Here is a 12,082-nt window from a genome sequence, read left to right on the forward strand (position 1 = left end):
GTTGGTAGACAAATTGGACTCGTGGGACTTTCGGGGCGTGTGCAAGAAGGAACCTGCAGGCATACTGTGCAAGAGTCGGGGCACAGCATATGCATAACGCATGTAGTCATCTTGAATGTGATTCTTGGGAAGCGGGTGTTCGTACCCCCTCAGTTATCTTGACCAATGCGGCGTCCACCTTGTGACCAAGATTGCCGTGTTGACAAAGGCTGATTCACAGGTAACGGGTAGAACATCGCCGAGTCTTGCGTCCGTCATCGCAACCTCGACTCTGATACTTAACGCCAGTGTAGCTTAACTCCCGGACATATTCAAGACTGTGACGCTCACTTTTTGCGACAGCGGTCATGCTCGATAACGAAAACGGCCCAATACGACTTACGAATTATTACACTGGAGAATACCACTCTGGGGGTCTGGGGTCTTGCCGGAACTGCCCATACCTTTTCGCGTTGGGTGTTGTGTTTTCCACCACCTACCCACGCCGCTCTTGTTCGACGTTGCAGTGCATTCTCCAATGTTCGCCCGGTCTTTCGACACCAGGTGGAACAACAGGAAACAAACCATCTGACACCCGATTGGCGTTGTCATCACAGCCATAAGCGGCCTTGCCTTTGCCCCCACCAGGAAAGAGACGAAACTGTTACCCTTTTCTACTCGCATGTCGTTTACAGCACATGTGAATAACGTGCTCTTGAATATGCCACCTTTTGCCTGCCGTGCAGTGCCTCCCGCGTAATACGGAACTTTGTCGGGCAGGCAATGGCTGCAGGCGCAAAATACCGGCCCACCACAGAATTGCCATCCAAAGGATCTTCTCCAACACCCCCGAAACAGGCACCTCGATGAGGCAAGGAGTCGACAACACTGCCGTTGCGCGTCTCTTCGGGCTAACCTGCGAAGGAGCGACTGATGCACTAGTGATTCAGCGATTCGGCCTCTGGGGACCCTATTTCCTCGTTTCTGTGAAATTTGGATGTCCGGCCGCCTGTCAGTGAGTTGACTCGTTCACTAAGATTCAGTGACTGGTAGGCACTGGCCGCTGTGAAACGCCCCTGACGATGAACTTAACGGCCGCTTTTCTCGGCCGTGCAAAAGACGGAGAATGCTTTTCCTCCCCACAAACGCCTGAAAACAAGAGTCAAACCGAGCGTGGTGGCCCCGGATTTAACTAGTTTTAGGGGACGGCGGCACAGAGGGAAACGGGACGAGGAGCCAAGAGACGCGGGACGAGGCCTAACACACATTTGAAGAGTCAGTGGAAGTGGACATCCGTGCGAAGAAACCGGCCCCGACGGCCCCAGAGCAGCCCTAGAAGACCCTAAAGAAGCCCTAAAGCTCAGCAGTGTCCAGTCCAGTGTCTATATATATAGGCGACCGGATATAGATAAGAGGAGACAAATGTCCTGTAAGAAACCAACAGCACGCAAGAAAACAAGTCATGGGGATTGGTTTGGCAATGCTGCAGACCCAGGTGCTGTGAAGTGATACGTATGAAGATACATCGTATATTAGGAGGTCCTCTAGCAGCACAATGGGTGGCGTATTTCTTCCTGGACAGAGCCGTCAAGCTGCCGATGAACTGCCTGGATAGGAATAGGAAGGAATAAAACTGTGATAGGGGTGGCCACGGGTGTCGATGCATACCAAATCCAGAAAGAGCAACGGGATAGCACTAAAGAGGTGACGCGCTAGAGGGAGAAGGAGGGGACGCTAGAGCGACGGAAAAGACCTGCAAGGGTAGCGTTGCAGCGCCGGAGGGATAAAAGTGGAGGAGGCTCGAATGGGGTGCGAGGGGCGCTTTCGAGGCAAGAGCTAGCAAGAGGAACCCACGACCCCAAGCTCCCCTTTTTCACGCCCTCTCCGTCCCAGCTTCACCTCTGCTTTCGTTTCGCTATTTCGCTTTGCCCACGCCTGTCCCAAAGAAAGCAACCCCCAACCACAGACATTGTTGTGAGATTGGGATTACGGGATTACAGGCTGGTCCCCTGTCCGACACAGCTGCTGGAGTGTCCCCCCATGTCGCCACGAATCCACGTCCCGTCCACGTTTTTCGCGCTGGCGAGGTTTCGGCGACGGGCGACGAAAGAAGCAAAAGAACTTCGGCCAAAGAGGAACCGGGCTCGCTGAGCGGATCAATGGCCAGGCCCTGGGTGTGTCGTCCATAGCTTCGTTGACTCGGTCCTGTCTGCATATAAGACGAGGCTGATCTTTCTTCTTTTTGGATCGACATCCCTCCTTCGATTTTCGTGTTGGATTTTTCTCTCTCGTTTCTTCTTCCGTTCTTCGTTGCTCTGTTCTTTTCTTCTTTTCACTTTCTCGGCGAAACTGTGAGAGCCAGACGACCTCCAGCTTGGAAAGAGATCCCGGAAGGCCCCATTCAGGATAAGAATAAGACTCTTACTTCGAAAAGATCTTCTTCTCCCTTCCCTCTTTTTTCACCTTCCACTCTTTTGATCTTTTTTTATTTCTCGTCGTCCGACCTCTTTTAATTCGTCTTTTTCTTCTTTTCCTTCCCTGTTGTCCTCAAGCCACCATCATGAGCGACAGCGCCACCGGCGAGGCCGCCCTCGAGCATGGCGAGAAGCAGGAGTTCCACCAGGTCAACAACAACCTCAACACCGACAGCGACACCGAAGCCGTGACCGCCCGGGGCGTCGAGGCCGACAACATCCCCTCGGGCTACTGGTACTCGTACCGCTTCCTCGGAACGTTTTCAAGTATCGTGCTGCTGGCCGCCTCGCTCTTTGTGAACTTTAACCTTCCTGTGCGTGTCGTCTTCCTCGTTCTGTTTTGTTTGTCACGCAGGCCCGACTTGCCGTGCGTCCCCGGCATATTGCCCTTGTGAATTCGAGACCTCTAACCAACCAGGCCTCCGCCATCACCGTCATCAACGAAGATCTCGGCTCCTCGCCTTCGTACATCTGGATCACCGATGCCTCGACCGTCGTGACCTGCATTGGTCTGCTCATCGTCGGCCGTCTCAGTGACATTGTCGGCCGTCGGTACTTCCTCATCGGTGGCCAGGTCTTTGGCGTCGTTGGCTCGGCCATCTGCGCCAAGGCCACGTCCATCAACATGCTCATTGCCGGCGCCACCATCTACGGCGTGGCCACGACGACTCAGCTCACCTTCCCCTTTATCGTCCACGAGATCGTGCCCAACAAGCACAGGGGCATTGCCCAGGCCATCATCACCGCCCTGGTGACCCCCTTCGCCGGCTTCGGCGCCATCATCGCCCGTGAGCTCATCGAGTACAGCTCCTTCGGCTGGCGCTGGTGCTACATGATCAACGTCATCTTCAACGCCGTGACCCTCGTCCTGCTCCTCCTCTGCTACTTCCCGCCCAACCTGAACCAGCTGCACACCAAGTGGACGTGGAAGGACGAGCTCAAAAAGCTCGACTACGGCGGCATCCTCATCTTCACGGCCATGTCCGTCCTGATTCTCGTCGCTCTGAACTGGGGCGGCAGCACGTACCCCTGGACCGACGCGCACGTCCTCGCCCCCCTGATCATCGGCTGCGTGCTCGCGCCCGTCTTCGCGCTGTACGAGACCTACGTGCCGCTGACGCAGCCTATCCTGCCTGTCAAGCTGCTGAAGAACCGCGCCTACGTCGCCATTGTCATTGTCGCCTGCATTGGCCAGATGGCCTACTTTGCCCTCGCCATCCTGTGGCCCGAACAGATCTCGAACCTCTACACCACCGACAACATCACCATTGGCTGGATGTCCCTGACCTCGGGCCTGTCCCTGATTGTCGGCGAGGTCATCTTCGGCGTCCTCATGAAGCCCCTGGGCCACACGCGCATCCAGCTCATCATCTCGACGTGCACGCTCTTTGTGTTCCTGGCCGCGCTCGGCGGCACCACGCACAAGAACCAGAACTACGCCATCGTCTTCACCACCATGGCCGGCTTCTTCTCGGGCTGGCTCGACATTGTCACGTCCGTCGCCAACGGTCTGGTCAACGAGCCCGGCGACCTGGGTCTCGCCAACGGCTTCCTCGGCTCCATGAAGCAGCTCGTCGGCACCATTGCCGTCTCCATCTACGTCTCCATTCTGTCCAACCGCTTCGCCGTCAACTTCCCCAAGGACGTCAGCGAGGCCGCCCTCAACGCCGGCCTGCCCGAGTCTTCTTTGGCCGCCACGTTCGCTGCCCTCACCAACGGCACCGCGGCCGCGCTCGACGCCGTGCCGGGCATGACCCCGGCCATCGAGGCCGCCGTCGCCCAGGGCACCAAGACCGCCTGGGCCTCGACCTTCACCACCGTCTACTACTCTTCGCTGGCGTTCACCGGTGTCGCCGTCATTGCCGCCTGCTTCAGCTCCGACATTGACAAGTACATGACCAGCTACGTGTCGCGCCGTATTGCCGGCACCCAGGCCATGGACGTGCCCGCCGAGCTGACCTTTAAGAACGGCCACCTGACGGACGACGACAACTAAAGCGAAAAATCGAATTTCGGTTGGGGGTTTTCTGCTGACGTTTCACCTTGATTTATTGAGACGAACCAAAAATTGTTTTGATTTGTTATACCATTGCTATTGTTTGGCCACCACACAGCGCTGTCTATTTAATTTTTGGTCATCTTCTATTTTTTGAGAGAGCTGACATCTTTCCCTATTTCGACCAGTATATATATCATTTTGCAGAATCATTTTTCTCGAAACCTTCTTTTTTCTTGTTGAGTAAGGTTTTTATGTCTATCAAATTCGTTCAAAAGAAGTAAAACGAAAGAGACGGCCGCAGTACCTAGCCTTTAATGTCTTGTTTCCCTTCTTTTCACGGCATATAAAATTCTCCAACTATGAGATGACGGTCCTTTTTTGCGCCTTGGTGACGGACGACTCTGCTCCGGTATTGGTGCGAGAAGAAAAGGCTTCCAGGCAGACCGAGGGAAAGGAGCTACCTTCAACACCCCCGATAAGGAAAGGCACTACAACAGGATCGCGCAGAACTGGGGCCAGATGGCGATTGGGAAAAGTGGCGATAATGGAAGAGACGTAAGAAACTGAGGTCAAAACCAGAGACGAAGCACACTGGGACATGGCGACAATCGACTGTTCCGTGATCGACAAACAACGCCTGCGATGAGAAACGCTTGGCACTTTCGGGGATTGTCCGGGAGCAGTCATCTTCTCACTTGGTTTCCCTCATGTCCTCTTGAGAGCCCATTACACAATCTTCCAATCTACAACCCCCGTTTTTGGTCTCCTCACTTCGTCGCCTTTTTGTGCTGCCGTCTTCCGAATGTGCCATGCGCTGCGATAGCAACTTATGTGCCTCCCAAGTGGAGGGAGCACGCACGGGATGAAAAGTCTTACCTGCAGCAATGGCGCCGTTTTTGTAAGATACACCTGGACGTTGTACGACGGTGAGAAACCAGGCGATCGTCGCCCGGCACACCACACGTTCCTCAGTTATCCAGGCAGCCACCCCTGGGCCCCTGTTCTCGGGCCGATGACTTGTGTTTCTCAAAAGTATCGGTACTTTGGCTGCCAACGAGTAGGCCGACATACAGTGACGGCGGTGCGAGTTGCGTCTCGGAAAATGCCGAGTACGTGAGCGAAAGAAAGGATGAGAGAAACGGCGACAAACAATTCCCCGAAACATGCAACCTCCTGTAGACACGTAATTCGTATAACGGACATTTATGCCAGGCTTTAGTCCGGTCAAAGACAAGCATGTTTCACCATGTCAGCTGTCTCGAAACAAGGCATTAAAGCTCAGATCGTCGCTTCCGAAGCACAGTCAGTTGATCAAGATACATCCCAAATGGTGGCCTTCCAAGGGTGAGTTTGTTCCACAGCTCAGTGATCGCTGGCCACGTTTTGATACATATTTCTGCCGTCCCTCATTTGTGCATTATTTGCGTTTCGTCTGTTTTTTCGTGCAGATGAAACTCACCGGTCACTGTCCTGACCGGTCGAACCGGTCAGCAAAAACCGCGTGGTGAAGAGGGAAGGACAAGGCCACCACCTAGGCCATCAACCAAAACAGAGACTCGATGTGTTTTGTTGACCGGTCCTGCAAGGGTGCTCATCACATACAGAGGACTCTGTACAAAGTATGTGTGCCAGCTGTGGTTGCATGCAGCGTGCAGCGAGCAGATTCCAGCCTGCACCTCCCGCAGGATACATCCGAGCACAGACACGCTCCCACTCCAAGCGTACCGAGCCGTACACGTCCACTTTCCTGAGAGACGATACCGGACGCATCGTCGCATCATTGGTGCAAAGCATGACAGAGAAGAAAAGGCTACATTGCCTGTCCGCGAATGGTACTTCGTTCGTGCTCCCTTGGTCATTTGCAGCCTGCAGCCCATACACCCTCGTTGCGGATCACATCCGCTGAGGTGTCCCGTCTGCATTCAGAAAGATGCACTGCATCCCAAGCCCCAAGTTGCAACTAGTAATGCAACCTCGCTGAAGGAAGGGCATCAGACATAAATCGTACATGCAAACTCCATGGCGAGTATCCTCATCTCATGCGGACGGTCATCTCGCTCACCTAGCACTCAGAAGCCACAGGCTCCAAGCCATCTATTCTGCACCTTGTTGTTTCGGTCGCCATGCATATGAAGAGGTGCATCAAGCCCAACAACCTTTTGCCGCCTGCCACTGTCTCGGAGGTGGCTCGAGAGACTTGTGATACCACCACCACCGCCACCAAATCGTAAATTTTTATTATTCGCAGCTCCAACACTCACGGCGCATGTTTTGCGACATTTCATAATGCCATGTGCAGTGGCCTTTTCTCACGATAATTCCACGTTGTCAATCTTCTCTCTCTCTCTCTCTTTATATTTTTATATTACTTTCTCTTTGTCTAATCAGCTCATTTCTCTCTTCGAAATCTGGGGCCGGTCTGTCGCTAAATTTCCTTGACCTTTTCTTTAGCCATAAGCGTGCCACTAACACAGCGAAGCTCGGCTGAGCGGAGTCGTCCTTTTCCCGTCCGAGATCTGACCCAGCGGGAGGGCCAGGCCAAAAATGGACCCCATAACTTTGTTTTGTACGCCCCGAAATGCGGCCCCGCCAATAGCTTCATCTTGGTTCTTGGCTCCCATTTCCACAAACGTTCGTCTCCGGAAAAACGACAGGGTATTCGTCACTGGCTTGCTGACCAAGGAACATAAGCCGGAGAATAAATGCAGAAACACACATGAAATAATATTGAAAATGCAAAATTGAAAATCAATAAAATCAACACGACCCTGAGCAAGGGCTTTCTTGTCTCACTTGCGGAAGTGTGCACGGCGGACGATGGCCAGAAGAAGGCGCCCGAGGATCCGTGCAAAGTAAATACCCCCGCTTCGTTCAGCTGTTGTCCTCATCAGATATCTCGGCGGCGGCTGGGTAGGAAGAGAACGGGGCGCCTTATGTGCCATCATTTTATTCCCTGTTCATGAAATCCAATGGACGCCTGAGAAGTGGCCACATCCTTGTCCGTGACCACTTTTGGATGGCATTTCTCGGCAATACCAGTGTCCCAGGTGCGTGGATGGGGAGGGTAATATCACCCGCCATTTTTGGAGCTCTGATGTGATGGACTCTGTGTCGTATTTCTTGGAATGTGACGGGTTTCTGCTTATTTTGGTGGGATCGTCGATGCTCCCTCGACCGTTCCTAAAGTATTACATGGTACTTGCAAGTATGCCGCACTCTGGTAGGAGGTTGCTGATACTTTTTTTTGTTCTCATGCTCCACGAAGACGGTAAGACATTTTGCTTCACGAGAAGGCTGGAAGGCTGGCTAGGGCCCACATTAACGCACAGAACCATGTTCTGTTTCTGGCCCCATGACTGAGCTAAAATAGAGCGCGGAACGAGCGGACACCAAAGTAACGCCCCGCATCCCTTGCTTTACTTTTTTGGGCTTACTTTTGTTCCATTCCTACAGCGTACATACTCCGTGCTTTGCAATATTCCAGGGTCAAGCATACTCTGTGCAAATCAGAGAAACGAGATAAAGTCAATTCCCACCGCATTCTTCTACTTTTCAGCCTCAACTGTCCCCGTACTATGATCCCTGCATTTGCGTGCATTTGCTTCCGGAGAAAGGGCAAACCACTGGTCATGGCACAGGCTAGAAACAAAGGGCGAGATAAGAAAAGAAAGCACAAAATGTACATTTGTGTTACGTACGACGTAAGATATTAACCTGGTACGCAATTTCAGTGGAAATAATCGTTGGTTTGGAATATGCAGCCATAGGACGCCTATGCTTTCTTTTTCTGGTGGCTCGTCACACCTGGCCAATGGGAGACCATAGACACAACCAAACCAAAGGACCGTTGCTGGAACATGTCCCTGCAACTATGGTGCCATGCTCAACAAAAAGAGGGAGAGATATGGTCGAGGCTCTCGAGCGTGTTGCCAGACGATACATCGTAAAAGGAAAGCAAGAAAAATGAGAGAACGCAGCAAAGAAGCATGTGGTCGTGACAGTATCCTGCTGAGTTTCATATGCATTCTGAAGCTTGGTCGGGGGCTATTTCACGTTCACACACGGTAAAGGTTTTTACACCTCAGCTGCCTCTCCCCTCCGCCCCTATATTCGCGCGAGTTATGCCCAGGCGCTCAAAAGGCGTACTGAGAATGTTCTTGCTTGTTTATGCATGTTTCAGTGGTTCCAATATCTGTGGTAGTGAAGCGGGATTTAAATGTTGCTGCAGTCGGTTTTCAAGTGTATTTAACATGATTTCAATGTGGCTGCTTTTCCAGCAATGGGCATCCTCTACACCGTACATTAGTCCCTTACGCAGGGATAGCACTTCGCTCTTACAATTATCTTTCCACCTCGTAAAGTGTCGCATATCACCAGAGATCGTCTACTTGCATGTCCATGCGTCATGGACGACTTCTAAACTCCGTAAGCATCGGAGCTGCTCGTGGCCCTTTTGCCTCTTTTGTCCTTTCTGTGGCCCTGTTCACCGAGATGCACAGCAAGTCCACTGTATGTACATCCACACCGCATATGCATCAGACCTTTCGTGCGCCACCGCCTTCACTTCCAGCTCGCTTCTAGCTCGTGTCTCTCTGCGTGAGAAATGTACCGCATGGCTGATGTTCCTCCCTTTTATTCCACGTGCAGACAACAACGTCCTCCTTGGTCACAATAGCATGGCAGTGGATGTTGTTCAATGCCCCGCGGGAGCCAATGTCGGACAAATCCATGCTCACTCATGCCATCAACAAGCCGATGGTAGCGCCCAGATGATGTGCGTTTAACATATGAAAACGTTGTATTACCTAGGATACCACCTAAATACAACCGCTGACACGTCGTACATTAAGCAGTCCTTTCTATTCCTGACATCTCACAGGCGTTCATCCCACATAGTACAGGGTAGGACAACATACTTGCCAGGGACGGACCTCGCATCAACAGGATTGTAACTAGCCCCTAGACGTGGAAAGATGTAGCAACAGCTTCAGGACTTCGAAATCTCCCTGGCCGTGTGGAGACCGATCGGAGTGAAAATGGGGGAGATCGAGCTCGAGGATGAAAGAGAGCAGCTGAAGGGGTGAAGGCTGTATTTTTTGCGGGTCGTTTAAGTGGGTCGATGTGGGTTCCAACAACAAGGACATCGTTGTGCGCTTCAGCTCTCGGAGACAACACCGTACGACAAGCATGGAACACACTCTCTTCTCCAAACATGTATCCGCAGCCCTCGAAATATAGACAACTGCTCTTCGTTCTGCGTCGTGGCAGCACCAGAGAAATTCAGAGACGTGCAAAAATGGCCTCTCAATGTCTTACAATAAGGAGGAGACAGAAAATGCGACAGGAAAGGAACGAGTGGCCATCACAGCCCCAACAATTCCGACGGAAGGAGCTAACTAGGGCCAAGGTAAGGGGCATCTGGAGACACAAAAAAGGAAGCATATGCAAGAGGAGGCACATGGTGACGTCTTGCAGTCAGCCACGCATTTTTCTGCCTCTTTTGTGTATTTTCGCCGCCTCCTGGACCAGCTCCTCGTCCAGCCCCTGGCGGTTTGTCTGTTGTATTACATATTGCTGCTCCGTAAACGTCTTTGTACCTTCGTCTACGGCTATGGTCGTCAGCTTGCATCGCACTTGCCTCAACATCTCGTATGTCGTACTCCGTAGTTGTACATTCCGTAGTTGTACATTCCTCGTGCCTTCCTTCCTTGCTTCGTATGTGCACACACCTTCTCTTTGCATCTCCTTTGGACAACAAACTCTCCCTCACATTCTCTCCTTCGTCTTTTCTTGCCTCATTTTATATTTTCTTGCCCCCTTACCCTCCTCTGCCTCCTCTTCGACATCAAGTATTTTGTTTCTCCCTTACCTCACTCGTTCGACCCGTATAATAGGAGTCTCGCTCCTCGCCTCCCTGGCTGTTCCTCATTCCTGAATTCCAATTATCCACCTTTCTTCCATTTCCATTCTCCGTTCTCCATCACCCATCTTCCCCAACCTTGTGCCCTACAGAATACTTTCGGTCAGATCTTCTCACTTTCAACATTCGCGAGCTACCTTTAGTTCCCACCGCGATCTACGCGCCAGTCGCTTCGTCCCGCTTCTTGTTTCCGACTCTCTGCACTGCGCACTGCTCGGCCTTGTCCGCCTAGATCTGGTCTACCCATATAACTGTATCTGTCCCATCCCTCCAATGGGCCACTTCGCTTCCCCCTTGATCAACCCCCGGTTTGTGTTTGTGTACCTTTGCATTACGGCAACCGTTTCCATACTCACGAAACTCATTGTCGGACCTATCGTTGCCGTCTACATCTTCATCCATCTCTTTATATCCTTCGTCCGCCTCTGCACGCCCGATATCTCTTGGACTCGTAGCCATACGGTTTCTGAGTGGGTATGATGTCCAAGTCTCCTCATCGTTCCCAACCGGGCGCACACTTCACATCGCCTATTGAGTATGCTGCATTCACTGTCATGATATGTTGAATGTTTATACCATGAGCAAAAGCTGATACGACGCTCTTACAGTCTTACCAACGTTCAACGTCCCTCGCAACTTAAAGGCAGGACGATGGAATGCCGAACAGGCTCCCAACCGCTTTCGGTCGAGGATACGTATCTCTTGAGCCCTCAAATGAGCTCCCAGTCAAGCCCGTCATATCAGCTCTCGCAGGAGCAGGCCGACTATCAACCGAGTTACCACCTTCCGCCGACACAGTTTGCACAGCAGCAGCAGCAGCAGCAGCAGCAGCAGTATTACGACCACCTGCAACCTCAGACAATATACCCCGAGCACATTCAGCCTCAACAAATGTATTTGCAGGCTCCGGTGCCCCAGAATCCACTGCCTTCACATATCACGCAGTATCTGCCCCAAAACCAACACCAGGTCTATCCGCAACCCTATTCGCAGGAATGTACTCCTCTTCCCTTGAATCCCGACCTCCCTTCTCAAGACATGCGCTCCTCTTGTCCACCGCTCCAAACAGACCTTCCAAGCCAGCCAGGCCTAGACGATCCCGTCCAACTACCAGAAACGGAAGAAAAATGTCAAAAGACCAAATGTCGGCAACTTAGGCTTCATATTCGGCTCCTGGAAGTACAGCTCCGGCGACTAGAAAAGCAGAACACTCACCATGAACCACCGGTCCCCCTGTCAGGCCAGCAACAAACCCAGGCCCAAAAACCTCAGCACCACGACAGCAGCTCGAGCGATATCAGCACGGACGATGAAGACGACTCAGAGCAACTCAGACTAGGCATGCAGAGAGAACTCCAAGAGCACACAGCGCATATGCAGATCCAAAATCCAACACCTATCGTCTCGCCGCTGCCTACCGCAATTTCTCAGCCAGTCCTTTCGAATGTACCCACGCCGACGACCTGTGCTCCACAGCAAACGTTTGACACGCAGTATTCCTGTCAGATGTCCACACAGGCACCAGCACCGACGCATATCCCTATGGAAGCACCGGCTGCAGTACCTCCGCAAGCTTCTGGGCAGATGCCGCCAACAGCGACAGGTGCTCATATGCGAGCGTCTTCACAGTTGTCTACACAGGCTTTCACACCAGCGAATTCACCAGTACCGCCTCCGGGCCCAGTGCAAGCAAACGCGCAACAATCGCAG

General features: G+C 52.4%; 1 protein-coding gene across 1 annotated transcript; it reads left to right on the forward strand.

Annotated features, from left to right (window-relative positions):
- Window positions 1-2,539: 2,539 nt before the first annotated feature.
- Window positions 2,540-4,449, forward strand: SPBR_04821 (siderophore iron transporter; the record flags this gene model as incomplete). The annotated part of the gene is made up of 2 exons (XM_040763098.1): window positions 2,540-2,767; window positions 2,872-4,449. 2 exons carry the CDS (start codon window positions 2,540-2,542, stop codon window positions 4,447-4,449), a joined length of 1,806 nt encoding a protein of 601 aa, XP_040615507.1.
- Window positions 4,450-12,082: the final 7,633 nt, after the last annotated feature.

This window comes from Sporothrix brasiliensis, assembly GCF_000820605.1.
Source record: "Sporothrix brasiliensis 5110 chromosome Unknown Cont21, whole genome shotgun sequence".
Lineage (NCBI taxonomy): Eukaryota > Fungi > Ascomycota > Sordariomycetes > Ophiostomatales > Ophiostomataceae > Sporothrix > Sporothrix brasiliensis.